This window comes from Callithrix jacchus, chromosome 15, assembly GCF_049354715.1.
Source record: "Callithrix jacchus isolate 240 chromosome 15, calJac240_pri, whole genome shotgun sequence".
Lineage (NCBI taxonomy): Eukaryota > Metazoa > Chordata > Mammalia > Primates > Cebidae > Callithrix > Callithrix jacchus.
Genome location: NC_133516.1, coordinates 88383779 through 88404131, shown reverse-complemented (window position 1 = coordinate 88404131; position 20353 = coordinate 88383779). Strand labels below are relative to the sequence as shown.

At 37.8% G+C, this 20353-nt stretch overlaps 2 protein-coding genes across 51 annotated transcripts in view; one reads left to right on the top strand and one right to left on the bottom strand.

Moving 5' to 3' along the window:
* TIGIT (T cell immunoreceptor with Ig and ITIM domains) overlaps nucleotides 1-16083 on the top strand; it is a 41108-nt gene extending 25025 nt beyond the window's left edge. The window contains exon 4 of the mRNA XM_002758793.6: nucleotides 1-16083. This exon is cut by the window's left edge and continues 11457 nt beyond it. The gene's annotated coding sequence lies outside the window, so the exon portion shown is untranslated.
* The window catches only part of ZBTB20 (zinc finger and BTB domain containing 20), an 829160-nt gene that overhangs the window by 4680 nt on the left and 804127 nt on the right, over nucleotides 1-20353 (bottom strand). For all 50 annotated transcript variants that reach the window (XM_078352092.1, XM_078352083.1, XM_078352089.1 and 47 more), the window contains one exon: nucleotides 1-20353. This exon is cut by the window's left edge and continues 4680 nt beyond it. In XM_078352092.1, the coding sequence (XP_078208218.1) occupies nucleotides 19932-20353 (422 nt within the window). In that variant the 3' untranslated portion in view covers nucleotides 1-19931.

Here is a 20353-nt window from a genome sequence, read left to right as displayed (position 1 = left end):
ATGCATTCAAAAATAGAAAATATTACACAACAAAAATATGTATCCTTCCTTTCCAAAAAAGATTCTTCACAAAAAAATGTAGAAAAAATTCCAACAATTTTTTTCCTCTCCTAAACATTAACTTTCAGTCTAGGGCACAATTATTTATTGATTTAAATGTTTGTTTTTGCATAAAACATGGAAGATGCAAAACATTTACTGTATTAGGATTGTGAAGTTACATCCACTCCCACCCCTGCTCTAAAACAAAACAAAACCAGAAAAAAACCCAGCAAACGTTAAACAATGATAGAGCCAGTTGGCTAAGAAAAATATCTTTGTCCTTCCTTTACTGTCCATTTGTATGGGTTAATGGGCCTGTCTGGTATTGGGGGATGCTGAAGAAAAGAGATCAGGTTTTAAGATTGGATTCAAGAGCTTTTAGCATATGCTGATACCAATGAGTCACTGACAGTCCCCAGGTTGTACGACTATCCATTGTAAATCCTCAAGAGAAGAGAAACACATGAGGTAGCACATGGGAAGTCAGAGGACTGAAGTGTGTCTATGTGTGTACTGTGCACATACATCTTGACAAACCACTTTCTCAACCATATATATATACATATATATACACATATGTGGATATATATGTACACACACAAATTTGTTACATAGCAAATTTGTTTTTAAATATTTTTTCTCAAAACGGAGCTCAAGCATAGGTTAAAAGGTAATGTGGAAATCCAGTGGTATGAGGAAGGCTGGGGTTACTTCCTCCATACTTTCTTCCACATTTAACTGATCTGGACAATAACTGCAGTAATAACAAGATCTCTGATGTCAGAAGAATGTTCTGTTTTCTCTATCCCCATTGAACTACCAGGTTCCTTGTATATTTTCAGCATTGTAGTTTAAACTATGTCTTTTTCTTATTTGATGATATTAATCTTTCATGTGGGATGTAGTTTGTATGTGTATTCAGTACAAATAAATTTTTTTCATAGCTTTTTTTCCTGTTGTTTATTTGCTGAGTTTTTTTTCCTTGTGGTTTTTGCTTTGTTTTGTTTCTGATTTTTTTAAACAGTGAAATGTGTCCAATTTTATTTCCAGTGCATCAAACAAATTTTAAATTAAAAGAAGAAATAAACGTTTCCCCCATCTTTCTAATGGAAATGACTGACAAAAGTACAATATAATAGAATCAGGCATTGCCAAAAATAGCATGATGTGCAACCTCAATTACATCAAAGAAAACAAACAGACAAACAAGAATTAGAGAACATAAGCATGAAGGAGCCAAGATTACATAATCCCAACGATGGTATGATTGGCAAGCACTGGTTAAAAAACAGGTAAGGCTACTCTCAGATTTCTAACTCAACATAGTTAACCACTGCCTTCTGTCTTTTCCTTCAACTTTTAATCTTTTACTCCCTAGTTCTTTATATCTTTGAAATGAACAAATTTGTTTTTATATTTTTTGGTCTACAGTAGAATTACATATTAATAATATAATAAAAAGATATTTCATTAACAGGTTGGTACTGCATCCATGTGGGGACAATAGAAAAAAGTACTCAAATAGACATAGCAAATGGACTCTATTCTTATAAAAATAACCACAAATATAAAGAAATTATAATCAGAGCAACAGATTAAAATGACAAGGGGTGTAGAAAGATATATTTTAGATAACATAAACTCCTGTGACAAGCTATGCCCTAGAATTGCAGCCTCCAAACCTTTCCCATGATTTCCACCTTTCCATAGCCTCACTTCAAGTTCAAATGGAAATGGAAACAAAATAAAGTGGACAGGTGGTTGAGCCAGCCAAAGCTTCCAAGTCATGTTAGGTGGACAGCAAGACCAGGTGGATAGCATTTGAGAAATTGGCTGGACACAGGGGAGCTGCTAATGGTATTCATTTTTAATTTGGAGGAATTCCCAGTCCACTGATAAAGAGAGAAACCAAGGAACCAAATAACTTTTCTGGTAACATATAATACATGAGATGAAATATAATTCTCTAAGAGAGGACATGGTGGTGAGTCTGGAAAGAAAAGAGAAGAGAAACAGGCAGACTTTGGGCACCATCTCCCTTTGTTTTCTACAATACATTGGTTTTCTTCTCTTGTGGAGCATTCTTTAGGATTAGCTATAGACCCCAATGTCCTCCGAGTAAATATATGTCAGCTCAGCTCCTGACATGACATCCACGCTTACTGGCCTCCTGGAGGGCTGGGTGGCTCTGGAGGGTCCCTCCCCCGCTACCACTGCCCAGTGGCCCTTGCCTTCAATAAAGCAGAGAAGGTGTGCAAAGTTTCAGTGGCAGGGGTCTTTACATTAACTATCCCTAACTGATGACTAATTCACACAGATGGTTCCATATGGAAACAAAAAATAAACCAACAGAACTGGTAAGAGTTGAGCTTAGTAGCCAACAGTGTGAAGTTTTCTTCCAGGAAAAAAAGAAATGGTATCCGTCAGAAAATATTACTTTTGGTTTCTTTTAACTTTGAGTTGTCCTTGGTTTTTCTCTCAGTCAGTTGCTCCAGTTTAAAGGAGAGTTTAGAATCTAGTGCAAATATCATCAAATCACAGCATTCCAGGAGCAATATCCTGTCCCTTCATCCTAAGTGGATACTATCCCTTCAGACCTCCTCAGAAGACTGGGGCAATGGTCCAGAAAAGTGTAACTGAATAAATTATTAATCTAGTCCTCACTACAAGAAAGGCACTATCACAACAGATCAGCCTCCAAGCATTTTCCTTGCCATGGACATGGGCATTTCAATCACTCCGGCAATCACAACAAAATCCAGACTGTGGCTTTTTAATCTTGAATTCATTGGCCAGTTGTCTGACTCTCCCACCAGCCACTGCTGTTGGCTCTGGCCATACAGAAACCTGATCTGCACTGTGTACATGCTGCCCTATGTTTTACCAGTGACCCTTGTTTGGTTCTAAATGATTTAGCTCACTCTCTTCCATGGAAGTTTCTTTCTCTCCATCAGTCTCCAGGTCATGACTCTATTAAAGATAATTTACAGTGTCTAGTACTATTATTTTATTTTGTCTATTTTGTAAACCTATGATCAAATCCAAAGTCATAAAGATAGTTCAGTACCTCCTCTAATGACAAGGTCTCCTGTAAATACCACTGTGAACAGAAGGAAAACCAAAGTGTAATCCCTTGACCACCGAAGCATATCCCTTGAGCCTGTTGTAGAATTTTTGTCTGGGAGAGAGGAGGTTGGGCTCTGAAGATTAAAATCTTTGGTGACAGAACTGGAATGGATATGCAAGTTTCAAGGAAGAAGTGTCCCAAAGCCTCAAGAGAAGTATCCTAGGACAGTTAATGTGAATATATTTTAAAAAGTTGGCTGGGTGTGGTGGCTCATGCCTGTAATCCTAGCACTTTGGGAGGCCGAGGTGGGCAGATTACAAGGTCAGGAGTTCAAGAGCAGCCTGGCCAACATGGTAAACCCCGTCTCTACTAAAAATACAAAAATTAGCTGGGCATGTTGGCAGGCACCTCTAATCCCAGTTACTCTGGAGGCTGAGGCAGGAGAACTGCTTGAACCAGGACCCGGGAGGCGGAGGTTGCAGTGAACTGAGATCGCGCCACTGCACCCCAGCCTGGGCTACAGAGTGAGACTCCGTTTCAGGAAAAAAAAAAAGTCAATAATTTCTTCCTGGAACTTTGGTTTGGTGCAGTCAATGTCCTCTTAGTGATTATCCAATAATGTATTAGTAAATACCTGTTAAGAGTTCTGAATTTAGTTTCTTATTTAAAACAGAGATAATGCTTTGAGGGCTTAAGAAATTTCGAATGCTATTTTTGATGGCTCTAAATGAAGTTTTTCTACCTAACAAGGTTGACAATTTTCTGAACAATGTTTAAACTTGGAACAGTTGACTTGGACAGATAGTAAAGAAGAGAGAGAAAGAGACAGGTTATCAATGTTGTTGTAATCTTAGGAAAGAGGCCTCAATTGAGAATTTTCCAAATTGATGCCCCCACATGTAATAGTGTTCAGAGAAATTTAACATTAGCTATTGATATGGGCTGTGATCCTTTCCTACTGTGCCAGAACCTTCAAAACTGTCACTTTGGATTCTGGAAGTGTCCTTCAGCATCTTTACTCTTGTGTTATTATTTCCCATACAATCTATTGCTTATCCTGTGATGCAAGATTCTCTTATTAACAGTTACCAAAGAGCTGTCAAACTCTGATTACTTCTAAGATTAAAAAAGACAATAAAAATACATTTAACAAAGAAAAGTTAGGAAAAAAAACCCAATTTCAAAACTAAACTTTTAGGCACTATTTAGGTCTTCTGCTAAGTAAGGATAGTCTATGATGGAGCAGCTAGTATGTTCTAATCCATCCTCCAATCCTTCCTCCAATGTCAAAGTTGGCCTAGCTTGTTTCAAAATAAACCTTTTACTTCACTGGTTTTCAGTGTTTATTGCACTGTTCCCTATCTGTCATCTTAAAGGACTTTACCACATGCATGGCCTTCCTCTTTGGTTAGCCTGATCTAGGTTTCATCCAGGGATGGAGAAGCATACTCAGGCCAAAAGGGTAATTCCAATATGGACAAGGCTGTGTGTTTTTGAAAGGAGCACACACCACCGCCCTCTGCCACACTAAAATGTGCACCAGCATGGGGCTTTGTGCTGTAGGCCAAGGCAAAGGCTTCTACATCATATTAGTCGGCTTCTTCCCTATTAAAACTCTTACTGAGAGCTCAGTTGGAAACAACATTGGGTAAACTTTTTCTTAAATGTTCTTAATTTGCTGTACTAACTCAGTTTCTTTACAATAAGAAAACAGATCCTATCAGCATGGCAGTTCCTAGGCCTGATCAAGAGTTGACAGAGATTCCACAGTCTCACTAACCCTGCTAAGATCAAGCATGATGAAAATAACTCTGCATTTTAGTAATGCTCCTACTTTCATAACTTGCCTTTTTCTTTTCCCATACATAACCCACTCTCTCCCAGCACAAGTAAATACATTTCAGTAGTGCAATGCAGTGCAGTCATATTTAGTGCAAAAAAAGCCCTATTATAGACCCAAAACTCAACTCTAAACAGCTCTTACAAAGGTTACCAGTGCTACAAAAGTGGGAAATCCAGTCTACCTCACACTTCTGTGAGTCATCTCTTTTGTTGCTCCTGTGTGTTTCAGCACAAAGTAGAGAAACTAGAATGCACCTATGTATTTTTCTGTAAAACATTAAGCCAATAGGCAGGAAATAAAGGGAAGTAGTCTAGTTACAATCAAGGGTGTTATTTAGAAGAGGAAAACAGCTATTTAATGTAAAGGTCAGTAGTGGTTTTTACTTAATAGTTTTCATCATGTCAGATGGCTCTGATGCTAAGGGGAATGGGTACAAAAAAAGATAAAGCTTTCCTGTTTCTCAAAACACAGTCCTAAATTTAACAGTGCTGGGCTTTTATTTTTGAATAGTGCAATCAGCTATTCCTCAAGGGCTACAGGCAGCAGCCACCTTACATAACATAAACAGGTACACTAGGAGCACTCATTTTTCTACATTGACCATTTCTCCCCCATCATTAGTCTCCTATTCTCTCTTTTTTTTCTGACTACACATAGATACAGATATACAAACACATACACAGAAATTCTCAAGGCCCCTCTCAGAATGATCAATTGAAAATTGGTACAAATAGCTCAGTGACACACTCACAAAATGTACAATTATTAAATATAAAAGTGAATTATTACAGCAAAATTAAGAGTCTGTATTGTACCTCTTCTTGTGTTATTCCGAAGGAGAAAAAACATTCATAGTAGGATCTCTTAAGGAGCTTACTTCTTTCTTAAGATTAGTCTAGAATTAGTTTGGGATGTGGCAATATTGAGTGATTCTGGAAAAATGATTTGTATTTGATCATCCTCAGGAATCTGTCTCTTCAGTTTGTCTGGGTCTTCACCCTCCAAAGGTAAGTCTGCTTGTCTGCTCATGCCCACACATGCATGTTGTAAGTAAGTCTCAAGAGAACCAAAGTATAGTTTAAAATAAATTGTGGGAACAAAGGAATTAAGCATAGTGGGGACAGCACAACCAAATTACCTTAAAATTTCATTACCATAGATTTTCTCTATCATATCAGCTTCTCATCTTTGTTTGCCATGATGAAGATTACTAAGACACTGCTTTCATCTCCTCTGAAAACCGTAATTCTTTCAATAATAGTGCAGGAACAATTTTAATTAGATATATGCAAATTACCCTTAATTTATATCTCAATAGGCTCCTCAGGAAAACTAAGGTTCAAATAAATGGGCCTAAGAAAGAAGTTTAGCAGCTGAAAATACCTTTGAGAATTTTCTCTTACAAATCTACAGCTGGTTCCAGGTTAAAGTTGGTCTCAAGGAGAGCAAGGGCAGAGTAATTAGCCTTTGTTTTCAAAGATCCCCCTAGTTGAGAACAATGCATAAGCAGTTTGAACTGCAGGAAAATCTTATCTCAAATTTGAACTGTCATTTTATTTTCAGTGATCTCTCTGTACACTCCTCTTGTGCCTGGAGAGCACATTAGGTATAGGAGAAGTCAGGAGTTTCTACAGTTTCTCTAGATGGGTTTGGCAGCATTAAGAGAAATCTTTAATCACAAAGAAGTATAGTTATCTCACTAATTCTTCGAACTGTAATAATCAGAGACAGGTAAGAAGGACAAGGGGTGAGTAGTGCTAATGTTCTCTGGTAACCTTGACAACTGGCTTTAGGAATCCAGACCTGTATCAAATTTGGTCCCATCACATTGTCCTGTTCCCTCTCATTGCCTTTCCTCTGTTCACTTAATTGAAATTGCAATTATTTTCAAGACTGAGCCAAGAATGTCAATTAAGCACAAAAGACGGGTTACAAAAACGTTGTCCAGCTATCTGTTAATTGAGTTGAGTTGAAAACAGTATGCTTTCAAATGAAGTATTACAATTTTCTTTCTTTTTATTTTTTTTTTTTAAGTTTCTAATTTGTTTTTTCCCTCCTTTGTGGTAGGGGTATAGATGGGTGAAGTACTGGCAATGCAGTGCCCATCTCCCTGTTACTGTTGCCTCCAGTGCCTGGGGTTGGGGCAGGTGCAGGGGTGTGGGGAAGGAGGGAGAAGCAATGGGGAAACAGATGTTTCTCGATTTAAGACTTCATGGACACATATAGTCTTGAAATGGCTAGAAAAGAAACAACTACAAGGATAAAAATCAACAGATCGATTGATTTTGACATGTTAGCAGCACCTTCCTTTTCTTTCCTGGCTATCTTACAGTAGATATTAATTAGAAATATCCAAAGAGGAATTTAATTAAACTAATTTATTTCCAGCCTTATTCCAAAAAGGATTTGAGGAGGCAATAAGGATTTGTGGTTCAAAATGCATGATCTCCATCTGTAATCAATTTCCATTCTTTGGCCCCAGACCTATTGGTTTAGGTAAATAGGGTTTCTTTCTTAAGGAGTAGGTTTTTGTTTTAACTATTCTATCCTCAAAGTAAAGAGAGAATTTCTCTGTTAAAAGCTCACGAGTGCTATTTGAAAAGGAAGATAAGATTTTCGTGGAGGAAAAATTCCTTTAGAGCAGAATGGAAGGCTTTTCTAAGAGGGAAAATAATATAGTAAGGGTGAGCAGTTATTTGACTGTCCATAGACAGTATCAAATTAAGAAATAAATACCCTTTACAATCTTGAGAAGAGATAAAGAGAAACAAATAAATCGACAAACAAACTTTACTAAAATACACATTCCTCCAGTTTCAGATTTCTAAAAATTAATAATTATGCTTAAATCAAGGTTTACAGATAGCAAACAACTGTTTGAATGTGTGAAAGTATTATCCCTTTGCTTTACCATGTTTCACTTTCTTTGAAGGAATTGTATCTATGCACACTTGTCCTGAAGTCCAGTGCAGAAAATAAGCTTGTTTGCTACCAGCCTCAATCTCAGAACATTTCCTAAGCTATATTTGTATATTCTAGACCTACATATCTGTAAAATGTGATGCAGACTTTTTGAAATGCATGGTGTGTGTGTTGTGGGGGATGGGGGGAGCAAAGCAAGCTTTTCATGAAGAAAAGAAGAAAAAAAATCTCTTCCTATCCTCACAAATATTCTATTATTTTGATGCACTAGTTACTGTTAGGGCTATTGGTGCTCCTGACAGGTGTCAGCTTGGAAAGATAGGAGACTCATAAGCATCAATAAATTCATATCCTGGAGTCTCTAGAATATCAAACAAGATTTAGACATTAATCTGAGACTAACACAGAGGTTGTGGTGAGAAATCCTGGGTCTTGGGGTTGGAATGCTTCTTGGGGAACTAGAAAGAAAAGCGTCAAGAGGCATCTCAGATTAAGAGGACCAAATAAGATCTGTCAGAACCAGAGCCTCTCCTCCTCCATATTATACTTTAAATGATAGCATTTAAAAGGGTTTAAAAGAGCCTTTCTTCATTTGAAAGCCAGTGCCTAAGGAAATGAGAAGGAATACTTTAGATAAAGAGTACTTTTCGAAAAAAAATACCAGGAGTTAAAATAGACAAAGGAGAAGATAGGACTGATTGAGAGAACATTCCAAGTGAAGATCACAGTTCTACACAATGCAAATCCTGCTTTTAAGAGATGTTGTTTTCCTACTAGATGTATGCCTTATAAAGGCCTTCAAAACTGCTATTTATTTCATTGTTCTCTATGGTGTGCGTTGATGTTATAAAGTGGTTTGATTAAGATAAAAGCTGGGTCAAGTCAAATAAAAATACATTTCTGATATTAAGTGTCGATTCTGTCAAAGGGTAAAGCAAGAACTGAAAGTTCTATGCACTCAAAACCACATAGTACTCTAAATGTCACAGGACTTGTCTTCATTCAAGCTGAGAGACGATGTGGTATCGTGGCAAGAACACTGGACCAGAAGTCAGGAAAGACTGTGTTACAAAGTTGTTACGAAGGTGACATTATAAGCATCCTGAAAGAGATACACCCAGAATGGTATCAGTCAGTCTTTTGGGCAATGCTCAGACAGTTGTAATCCATTGCAGTGAGATCTAGCATGAAAACCAAATTACATGGTGTGTATTTAGGTACTGGGGAGTGTACTGCATGGCTCTTTAAGTATCCATTTAACCCTGTTATTATTTTATTTAAGCACATATTAAGTTTATGTTTAAGCAACCTCTCGTCGCAAAAACAGACGCTTTAGAAACTTTATGGATCTTCTCATACGTTAGTAAATTACTGCTCAAAGTTCTAAGCCAATCAATGATTACTTATTTTTTCCAAAGGGTAATAAATAAAAAAATTCTTTGTAATTTTTCCTACAATGTGTTCAAGTGGAAGTGGCTTTTCTTGTTTGAGAAGAGCTCACTAAGGCTTGAATAGTTATCAAAATTATTTTGAAATGTTACTCTTTTCTGTAGATTCCTGTAATCTAAAGTCTGATAAACAAGTAATTTGACTAGTGGAAACAGTCAACATGAATGATTTCTTTTTTTCTCCAGCAGATGTGGTTTACTCATATCAAGATTTTGAACACTGGGGTATTTTAAAAAACCAGAAAATATTTTTCTCTCATCTTTGGCCAAATGTGAAGGTAAGAGGAATTAATGACCTCAGCTAGTACACTTGACATTTAAAACTGTGACTCAGGTTCTCCCACTCTCAAAAGAATATTGATAACTTTTAAACTTTGAAGCTAAAATGAAGACATGCTTCACTCTGCCTACGAGTCTCAAGTTTATGAACTCACTCATTTTAGTGTTCTTTCATTAAATAAAGCTTAAAGAAAGATGTTCAGAAGGCTTGAGAAAGGAAGAGAAATGAACAGTCAGGGGTCATAATTACTAGAGGTTTGGGGGCAGTGATGAAGATGAACAGATATTTTGAAGTAGTCTTCAAGAGAAACAAGAATTAAGGGAAGGGGTTAGGAAAAGGAAAGAGGGAAAGAATAAAGTTGATATAATTTGGATATTATTTGATCCTTAGAGAAGAAGCAGCCTCACTTAACAGTCAATTCACAATTATGTTTGTCTAGTAGAAATATATCTGGTTGAACAGTTTGGAGAACAGATTGGTAGTTTTGCCATTAAACTAGACATTCACCCTTTCAAAGTAGACTAAGAGTAGGTCATTCCTTAGTGAATCCCAGGCTGGAGAGCACTGCAGGGAGCGTGGCTAACGTGAAAAGGGACTTGCTGGACAGGCACAGCCAAATGGGATGGGATTAGAGAACGAAAATCTATCAGGAAACATGAAAGGAAGGAATTCCTCAATATTCACACGGACAGGCCTTCCTATTGGTCCAGTGTGAGAAGGTCTTTTATACTGAGGTTTTAAAAAGCTCTCTTCATTTTGTCCTGAAGGTAGAAGTGAAGAAGGACACTAGTTTCAGGCACCCAGGATGGTGGAAAAGTTTATTCAACTGAGGCTTTCCATGCATTGGGTTGAATAGCCGAGGGAATTATCTGAAAGTATTTACTGTATAGGAAGACAGGATGCCTGATTTCTGCAGGTTCCTTGGTGGCCTAACTGAAGAAGAAAGGCACCAAATCCTCACTTTAATAGGTAAATGGAGATCCTGAGGGCTGGATACCCAAAAGCCACCATTTTATAGATTCTTCAGACTAAAAAATGTCTCAGATAGATATTTCTGAGTTATATTTCTATTAGCCTCTGTGGATAAAGAGTTCCTCAAACTCTGGTTTTAGTTTGAAAGAAAAAAAAGAAAAAAAGCTCCCAGGAAAATGAACACTATAGTGCCACAGGGAAAGATTGAAGACTAGTTAAAATAATTATAAGCATATTGAAAAAAGAAGTAGTGAAGAACCAGTATTAAGGGGAAAACTAGGCCATTCACTGTCTGACGCTTTTCAGAAGACTGGCCCTTTTAAATGTAGCCTGTTATTGTTGGTCAGATCATATCGCACTTAAGCAGCCCCTTGGTCATATTTTTAAAAGCAAATATAGACAGTGACAGTCCTACAGGGGAAAATCACAGATACATTCATATGCATTTCTTTTGTTCTTCAGATATTGAGTGGGTCAGCTAAACAAGATCATTTTGAATATGAACCTCTTTGTATTAGTCAAACCAACAAAAAAGTTTCAAAAAAAGTTTTCACTTTCCTACATTTGCTAAGTCTGAGCTTTAAAAAATTCTAAAATCCTCTAAAGACAATATTGAAGCTGATAATATAAAAAGCAAATTAGAGCAGTAATGATGATTATTAAATGCACCAGGTTAACCGCAGCAGGTTGGTGATGGGTGATATACGCAAAGACATAACATTTCAATCGACTCATGATCATAGGCAGATTCAAAAGTTAAAATGAATATAATGTGCTATATATTTCAATATAAAATTGTTATATATAATGTGTATGTCCTAGGTTTCAGAAATACTGCAATGTAGTGTATTGTACTTAAGTAAGCATACCTAAATAGTAACTCATATTCTTTCACAAAGTCACTAGTACTGTTAATTAAAAGAAAAAAAAACCAAAACGACTATGTTTTTTTCCAGGAAAAAGAAATACCTATGGTTACAGTCACAGACTTCTTTTGGATATAGAAAGACAATATACAATTTAAAAAAGTAATAACAACAAAAAAGTTGCAACTGTGAGTAGCCTTACTTAACAGGGGAAGGGGAAAAGTCACCAAAATAGAAGAGGAAGGAAAATGTCCTCTGACTTCTGTAAAGTCTACAATTCATAAAAAATAACAAACCATTTAGTAAAAGAAGAGAGCATGGGAGTGAGAAAACTGAATCCTGAATTCCAGGCCACCAAGCCTTCAGAGTCCATTCACTCAGTACATTATACTAGAGTGGCATTCTACTTTAATGTTTGAGATGGGCAAGAGCTATCAATTCTTAGAGATTACTAAAAAATATTCCCCCCCAATGGTCTATTGGTTTGCTAGACATGGTAAACAACTCACTCCTGGAAAGACTTTGGCAAAGGCCACATTGGTTTCAGGAGACACAGTTTGTGAATTATGATGGTATCCTTTGAGTACAAGCAGAATTAGGAAGCTTTAGTTTGGGAATAAAATTCGTGTGTGTGTGTGTGTGTGCACATGTGTGTGCACACTGGGTTGTCTAGAGGAAAGGAATGAAGGCCTTTGAGCTATGGGATGGCTCAGGCCAAAGTTTGTGTGGGCTTTGTCTGCCTGGCGTTGGTGCTCCCACCTCCAGGAGACTTGGGGAGGTGCCCTGGATTGCTGCTCCCTCTTGTCTGCTCACCAGTCGAAGACTTCTGTTCTACCTTCTTATGGAGGAAAACAGGCTGTCCCTGTGGGTTTGCTGTGGATTCAACAAGCTGCGTTTGTTTCTCCCAATTCTCAAACATTACAAAAAGCAACAGAGTGGGCAGGTGACTGCTTCCTGGGAAGGGAGCCACACGAGTCTTTAGCACAATGGTGGAAAGAGGCAACTGTATCTATGCATGAGGACCTCTGCCTGTGTGTGCTTCATTTGGGAGGCACACACACTCCCAGATGACAATAAGTATACATGCAAACACACACATGCACATACCTATCATTAAGTCCAGCAGAACTACAGAGTTTGTTAAATGCACTCTACTCCATGTGAACATATTCAAGTTTCTCATGAAAGGGATACATAGAAATTACCGATGGTTGGACTCCTTCAGATTGCCCTAAATTTCTCATCACAGATAGTCATGCACCCAACTAAGGCAACAAAGCAGAAGCAGACATGTGAGACATGTCAGACCTTTGACTCCTAACCAGAAATTCAAAAATCTATCTTGTTGTCACTGGGCAACATGAATGTGGAACAGTTTTGTGCTGAGAGCAGCTCACACTGTGTGTGCGCACGTATAAATAACGTACACTCAGTTACAGACATTTTGGACAGCAGCGGTGACATACTGGGTGGGTTAGGACTCTTTCACTACTAAAATCTACATATAAATTGCAATGATTTTGCTGCGTAATAACAACTGTTGCAACACTAGTAGAAGCAGATGCCCCCAAGGTTGTTGTTTTTTTCTCTTTCTCTCTCTTGGATGTATCAAAATCTCATTGAGGCATTTTGAACCAAAGAAACCTCTGAATTTGAAAAAGGGTTAGTAGGGACTTTTATACCCTCATTAGGCATTCCAGAAGCCTGGACTCTCAAGACTGTGGCTAGATTTTTCTCTCTAGATTATCATCTGCAGATTATAATCTTTCACTGAAGACTTGAAACTTACAAGTTTGCATTTAAACAATGAACCACCAGATAAAAGAGATGCTCTCTACAACTGAGGGAAAAAAAAGTTTACAGATATACACTGTATAGGGAAAGAAAGCTTTTTGCTGGGATTGTTCTCCTTGTTAAGGAAAGGTTTAAAACTAGTATTCCCAGGCACCTGTGATTACATTTTATAGGATTCTATTTAGTAATATGATGTCTATTTTACATTCAGCCCAACCTACATCACTGAAATAGAATAGGAAATAGCAGCCACTATCTGAGAGTACCAGTTCTAGACAAGTTTGGTGCCTCCCCAAGAAGTCACTATTTCCATAGTCCTCAATCACAAATAGAGCTTACTTTTGTGATAATATAACTATTAAACAGCAAGAAATGCCTGTATCTTCAGAGCCTTCTCATTTCTATATCATTTGTCCTCTTCCCAGGGCTTTCTGATTTAAGGCAATAATGCTATACAGTAAGTAGCCTCTTGCGAAAACACCTTAATTGAGGTCACTTAAGATTAGATTTTAGTATGAAAGTCTACAGTTTATGGAGCAACAAGTGGGGCCTCAAGAAACCACTGGAATGGCAGGTGTTTTAGTCAGTGCTGTGGAAAGATGATGGTTCCTGTTTCAACCCAGGCCATTTTTACCCCTCATTCAGTGAGGAGAAAATACATAGTTCTGAAAAAGAACCCACAATATGCAGCCCTCATTTTTTACCTCTTCACTCTAAAAAGCATGAAAACAAGCCCTACCATTCCATAATCATTCCCAGGGATCTGCTAATGTACACTGCTGACTGCTATACTCAGTGTTGAAGGAGAAAAAACATCTTCAGAGACTTAGAAGAGTCTTTGAAATATTTTGGTCAGGCTGATCATCTTGATACTCAGTGCTAGAAATGATGCTTTGGATTAGTAATTTTCACATTCTGAGTTTACAGGAACACTGAGTCACCACAGCCTTTTCTCTTGTAAAGGTTTAAGTGGCATCAGAAATAGCAACTCTCCACAGAAAGCCCTTGGGAATATGAAAATATTCTCTCTCAAGAGCAAGAGCTCTTCTACGCCCCTTTTCTGCCTCTATACGCAGCCCGAGCACCAGGGTAGAGACTGCTTTTGAAAGTTTGCCCCATGTAATCTATTTCTTGGGTACCTAAGAGAACAACCGTTTTCTTCATGAAAACACAAAGAGGGGAAAGAGGCTGCTGCTGTTCCAGTGGGAAGTTATGTCTAGCCCCAGAAAGCCTGGTGGCTAGGTCAGCTCAAGTACTCTCTTCATGTACTGCAGGCTCAGGAGGCATTGGGTTGCTTTGCTTTTGCTATGGAATTAGGGAGCCTATTGAAATTCTAGTGCACCCTTCCTTTTGTTTGTCACCAAGTCACATGGTTCTGTCTTCAGTGTCCTATTTTTCTTAATTTCTTTTTCTGAGGAAAAAAAATGGCCATTTAAATAAAGTTCTTTTCTAGTGAGTAAAGAGGTTTCTCGGAGCCAGAAATCACTCAAAAGAGAGTCTGTCGAACCTACCCATGGAAAAGCTCAGAGATTTCTCTAACTACTTCTTGCCAAACTTCCTAGTTTTGTAATTGGATGTTTCTTGGTTTAGCATTGTTTGGTGCTGAATATATTTCTGCAATTCTTTTGTTCTCTGCCCTAGAGCTTCCATTACCCTGGACTTCGACTCATTACCAAATTAAAGAATTCTTTTAGAAGATTTCTTTTAAGAGTCAGGTCACAACAGAAAGGGCACCATCCTGTTCTAGATCTCAAGGGCATCTCAGGTTGTGTCTGCTCTTACGTTGTACCTTCCCTTTGTTACCTTTTGATGCAGCAGCACACTGGCTATAGCAGAGGCAAACCTGATTTGATAATCTGATACTTTTTCCGCAGAATCATATATCCCCTGCTCCCAGCCCCAACTAATCAAATCACATCTTCTAGAACAACAGAGGAAGGCTCCAGAATGGGTGTTTAGCCTGTGACTCCTGGGCAGATCTACCTTGTGCCCTGTTTTCCCAGGGGTCACAGGTGTTGGGAGCATTATGAAGGAGCTCCAACAAGGAAGCGACATAAGCCTTTATTATGCTTTTTCAGGAATTGAAGGGGTTTTATTAGGGGCATATCTCATTTTTGACTTCTGTGCTGAGAGAAACCATTGAGTTTTGGGCACGGGCAGAGCATAGACTGCTGGTGTGTTTGTGTGAGGGAAGTACACGTAGCTCAAGGCTTCAGGACTGAATGTGAAACCAACATACCTGGAGGAAAACTTTTCTCTTTTCATTATCAGAATTCACAAATTCTTACTGTTCATGGGTTGAAAAAGAGTATTTTTGGACCTTATAGAATATTTTGGTGATACAAAATAAAACTCCTAGGACTTTTAAACAAAGCAAACCCAAGTCTTTCTAAGGCCAAGAGCTACTATGATTTCTAAGATGACTAGGAGCTAGAATATGAGCAGGAAATCATCCAGCACACTTAATCATGGCACAAATAGATTCAAAGCATTAGGAATCTGGGAAGAGAACAGGCTATGAAACTGTTACTAGGAGCTAAAGTTTACCACTCAGTTAAAATATACAGGAAACCATTTTGATACAGAGATTTTCATTTCAGATTTTTTTTTTTTTTTTTTTTTTTTGCTTAGCTTATTTCTCAGATTTCCCCATGTGTAGAGTTGTATCAGATCCAGGTGTTCCAATTTTTTTTTTAAGGATTACATTTCACACATTTGGGGGCCTTTGTTGTACAAATATTGGCATTTAATAATGAAAAATTGCCCATGATGCTGAGATAATACCAATGTTTTTAATGCTAGAAAATAATATTTTAAATAAATTGTATCTAAATATCTTGAGAAAAAAATTTCTCCTTTGATTTTTTTTCTCCTTTCCCTTGTTTGGCAAGTTACATTTTAAAATTATAAATTGCTAAAAAATTTCCTTTCCAACTAGTTCTTCCTCCTTGTACTCATCCTAAGAAGTCTTAAATCTGGAACATCTGCTTTTATCTTATCTATCTTTTTCCTTGCTACTAAAAAGAAATTTTTTTAACACTGATATCATCCTAGCATGAAGGTCTAAATGTAAGAAGACCGTAGGACTTGAAACAAAAAAACCCCAAAACATTAAAAAGATCCATACTCATTCTCTGATTCTGAAGCAAAATATCTTTCTCTATTTCCAAAGATATTTGTGATTGTTTAATTTGAAAGTGAGGATTGACAATCTAAGAGCATCTCTATCCTTTTGAAACAGGTCCAGACTGGTTTACTTCCTAAAATGTGGGTCAGTTTGGAAAGTGGCCATTTGAAAGGCCAAGAAAAAATAAACAACTACCTTTTTGCTCCTCTAGATTAGCTCTCCCACTTCAATCCAGCTTCTTCCTCTCTCCACAGAATAATCTGTCAGCTATTTTAGAACATGACACGTTTGGAAAGGATAAATATACAGTAGGAATATGTCCACTGCTGTGCAAATCTGGCTGGTCCATTTTGTCATGGACTACAGTGATTCTATCACCTTGTTAAGAATTCTTCAGGGATCCTCCTCTTACTCTTTTTTTTTAGAGACACTTCCTTTTCAGGGAAAGGATGATAGAATCCTTAGGGTTTCAAGTCACCTGCAGCCTTTTCTTTATCTTTTGATCTATCAAAAGAAAAGCTGGATTCTAACCCAATTGCTTAGCATTTTACATGGCTAATCAGCATTAAGGCAAATGGGTCTCCCTCAGATTTGAGAAACAGATAGCTACATGTGGCCCATAATGGCACCTAAGATCAACTTTTCTGGAGGTATTAATGAAAATTCTTCCTACTTTGCTAAATTTGAACAAAGACACTTTCAAATCCACTACTGTTAAACAGTTAAAAATATTTTAAAGTGGCTTTTGGCCTTCTTTCATTTGTAACATGTATTGAGTGATTTCATGTCATTGTCTTCTAGCTTTAAGAGTGTTTTTTTCTTAAGGTCAAACTTTTTATTTTATGGGTGGAATCATTTGTTTTCCAAAATATCCAGAAAATTCCATGACATAGTTAATTAACTAATGCTCCCTCTATTGGTGGTAAGTGGAAATATTAGTCTTACAACACTTATTTTGAAAAGCAAAATTAGCAATGGAAAAACAAACTTACTTTATTTTGGAAGCTGTTCCTCACTAACTGTTAAAACAGGTCCGTTTTGGACACATAGTTCTTGGTAGGACTCCTCTTAGAAATCATGATAGGTTATACTCAATAGTCATTTAACTACCCAAGTTTACATTCAAACTTGTAGCAAAATACCCACTCAATTCAGCACTGTGGGACCGAATCAAACTCACAAACACTTCAGTTACACTAACCTTACTAAGCATCACAAAGAACTTATGAAAAAGATCCAAGTTAACCAAATGTCTAAAATATATGAATAAAACCAATTTAGTCATTACAGAGTTGTTTGTGTTGGAAGATTTTCTCTCGTTTGCTGCACAGTTTTTGTAAATAAAATGCTGACAGGAAAATTAAATTAAAATGCAATGTAATTTTGAAACTAACATACTCTCTCCTTTCTTCTTTTTAAAACTGTAGTTTGGTGTTTTGCTTTGTTTAAAGATTTGCTTTCCCCTAAGTGTGTTAAAATATGCTCAGAAATGAAATCACTTTGGGAGTTTTAGTTAGGTTTAAGAATTCCTATATTTGAGCTGGAATCCCTTCAGGACACTGTCTATAATGAAAATATCTCTATTATAACACCTTCATCAGGACCGAGGAGAGAAATCCCAACTAGGGAGAGAGAGTGGCATCTGGTCTGATGCAATAGATTGGTGGCCTTTTGAATGGTGGATGTTGGCATCTGGGAATTTTTTGTTAATTTCCCCAAAACATTTCTAAGAAGCAAGGGTTAATTAGTCATCTAAAGAATGATCGTCTTATTTAGCCCTCTTAACCATGGTGGAAATAGTCAGAAGGTGATATTTGAAAGAAAAAAAGTAATTTTGGCATCAATGGATCTTGATCTGTAACAGGCTTCTCATAATGACGCTCTTTGTAGTTGGGAAGGCTGAGGAGCTATGGCAGAGTTTTGTGAACTCCTCTTCCTGGCTGATCACAAAAGAAAAGACCCCATTTATCAAGATTTCTAGACTACTGGTGTTTCACCAAGAAAAAAAAGTAAAATCAATAGAAATTCTAGAATTGTAAGATCTCAGTGAAATTTTGGAGAAGCAAGCAATCTCTTTCTGAAAGATACAGTCTCTTCCATGAAAAAGAACAGAATTCTAGATGAATCAGTTGAAAAAATTATTCGGTGGGGCAACTCAAGCTTGCTGAAGTCAAAGAACTACATATCAAAATACAAAGCAGCAATTCAAATTACAGCAGGGATGGGCTGGCCACAGAGGCCCTCATCAACCCAGGCAATACTTAAAATAAGAAAAATTAAAAAAAATATGAAGAAAATATCCTTCCTCTCTTTCAAATATAACTTTAGTTGCCTTTTATTCTTTCTATCTGGAAGCAGTATCGCTAACCTTAACAGTCTTGACTTACCAAAAAATATATATATGTGTGTGAAATAAAAGAGAAGGAATTGGTGGCAGTGTATGCAAAACCAAAATGAAAAAAATTACCTTTAACAATTTCACTTTTTTTGTTTTTTTTTACACAAATACTGTTGTAAATATATTAAAAAAATCAGCATTCTATCTGGTAAACGTCACTTTTGCCCCTCTATAAAATTTTGAATTAAAAAAGCCTCAAGAACTTTTATTGTTCCCCCCACCCTCCATTTCTCTTTCTTTTTCTCTTCCACAAGAATATATCTTGACACTTTTTTTTTTTTTTGCAAAGATTGTTGGAAATAATCCTTCTCTTGTACCTAAAAACATAGGTGCAAATTTCTGATATCTTTGTTTTATCTGCATTCCTGCCTTTCATGAAAGTCCCTCTTGATTGTGCTGAGGCTGTGGCTCAGCGAAGACACTGAATAAATACGATAGCCACTGTTGCTTGTTGCTTGTCCGAGTCTTCCTGGCTTCTGCTGCAAGGGGGGATATGGAGAAGGTGGGCCAGGGTGTGTGGACCCGGGCAGAATCTGGGGGAGAAGCCTGCCATTCGTCTTTCTTTCCCACACCACCGAACCCACTGCCCTTCCCACCCCCACAGCCCTTTTATGAAATCAGACAACGTGGTAGGCGGAAAACAGCAGGGCCTTTCCTCTGGATTTTCAACCAGAAGTGATATTCCACAGTTTTAACTGGTTACTGTGAAGTCCAAGCGGCCAGAATTGTGAAAATGTCCACTGAAACACTGCAAGCGGTGTACTTAAAGACAGTAGGCCTTTTAGATTTTGTTATATATTTTTTGTAGTGCTCTTCACAAGTGGAATTTTTTTTTTTTTACTTTTTTTTAAAAGATTTTTTTGTAAAGAAGGGTTGTATTTAGAGGCCAGTAGCTAGAGATCCAACCAGTGGACCTCTTGAAGCACTACCGGGCCTTAAGGCCACCATCCGAGGGAGACTGGGAAAACTATTATTCACCCGAGCCTCCAGAAATGTAATGTACCAGCAGGCAAAAAACAGTTCTTCATGTAGTACAAAATGAAACGAAACAAAAACAAAAACAGAAAGTAAAAATGAAACCAAAACATTTCTTAAATTCTAGTGCCATAGCTTTTTTGTTTGTTTTTTGTTGTTGTTTTGTTTTGTTCATAAGAAAGAGAGAAAGATACTACTTATCCGTCAGACACATGCATCCTCATGTGGTCGTTGAACTGCTCGATTTGGTCAAACTTTGCTGGACAGACGGAGCAGACGTAAGTGGTCCCCTCCGTGCAGGCCACCACGCCTGGGGGGCCAGCGCGGGCACCTGGGGGTGTGCCCGCAGGAGGGGTCCCATTGCTGGCACTGTGCAGGGCCACGTGTCGCTCCAGGAGGGTCTTGTGAGAGAACTTCTTTTTGCAGATGTAGCACTCGTAGGACTTCTCTCCCCGGTGGAGGCGCATGTGCACGTTGAGGGAGCTCTTCTGGGTGAAGCGCTTGTTGCAGATACTACACTGGTATGCCCGCACTCCTGTGTGTGTCACCATGTGCTTGATAAGGTAATCCTTTAAGGAGAAGGAGCGCCAACAGATGCTGCATTGGTGGGGCTTCTCAC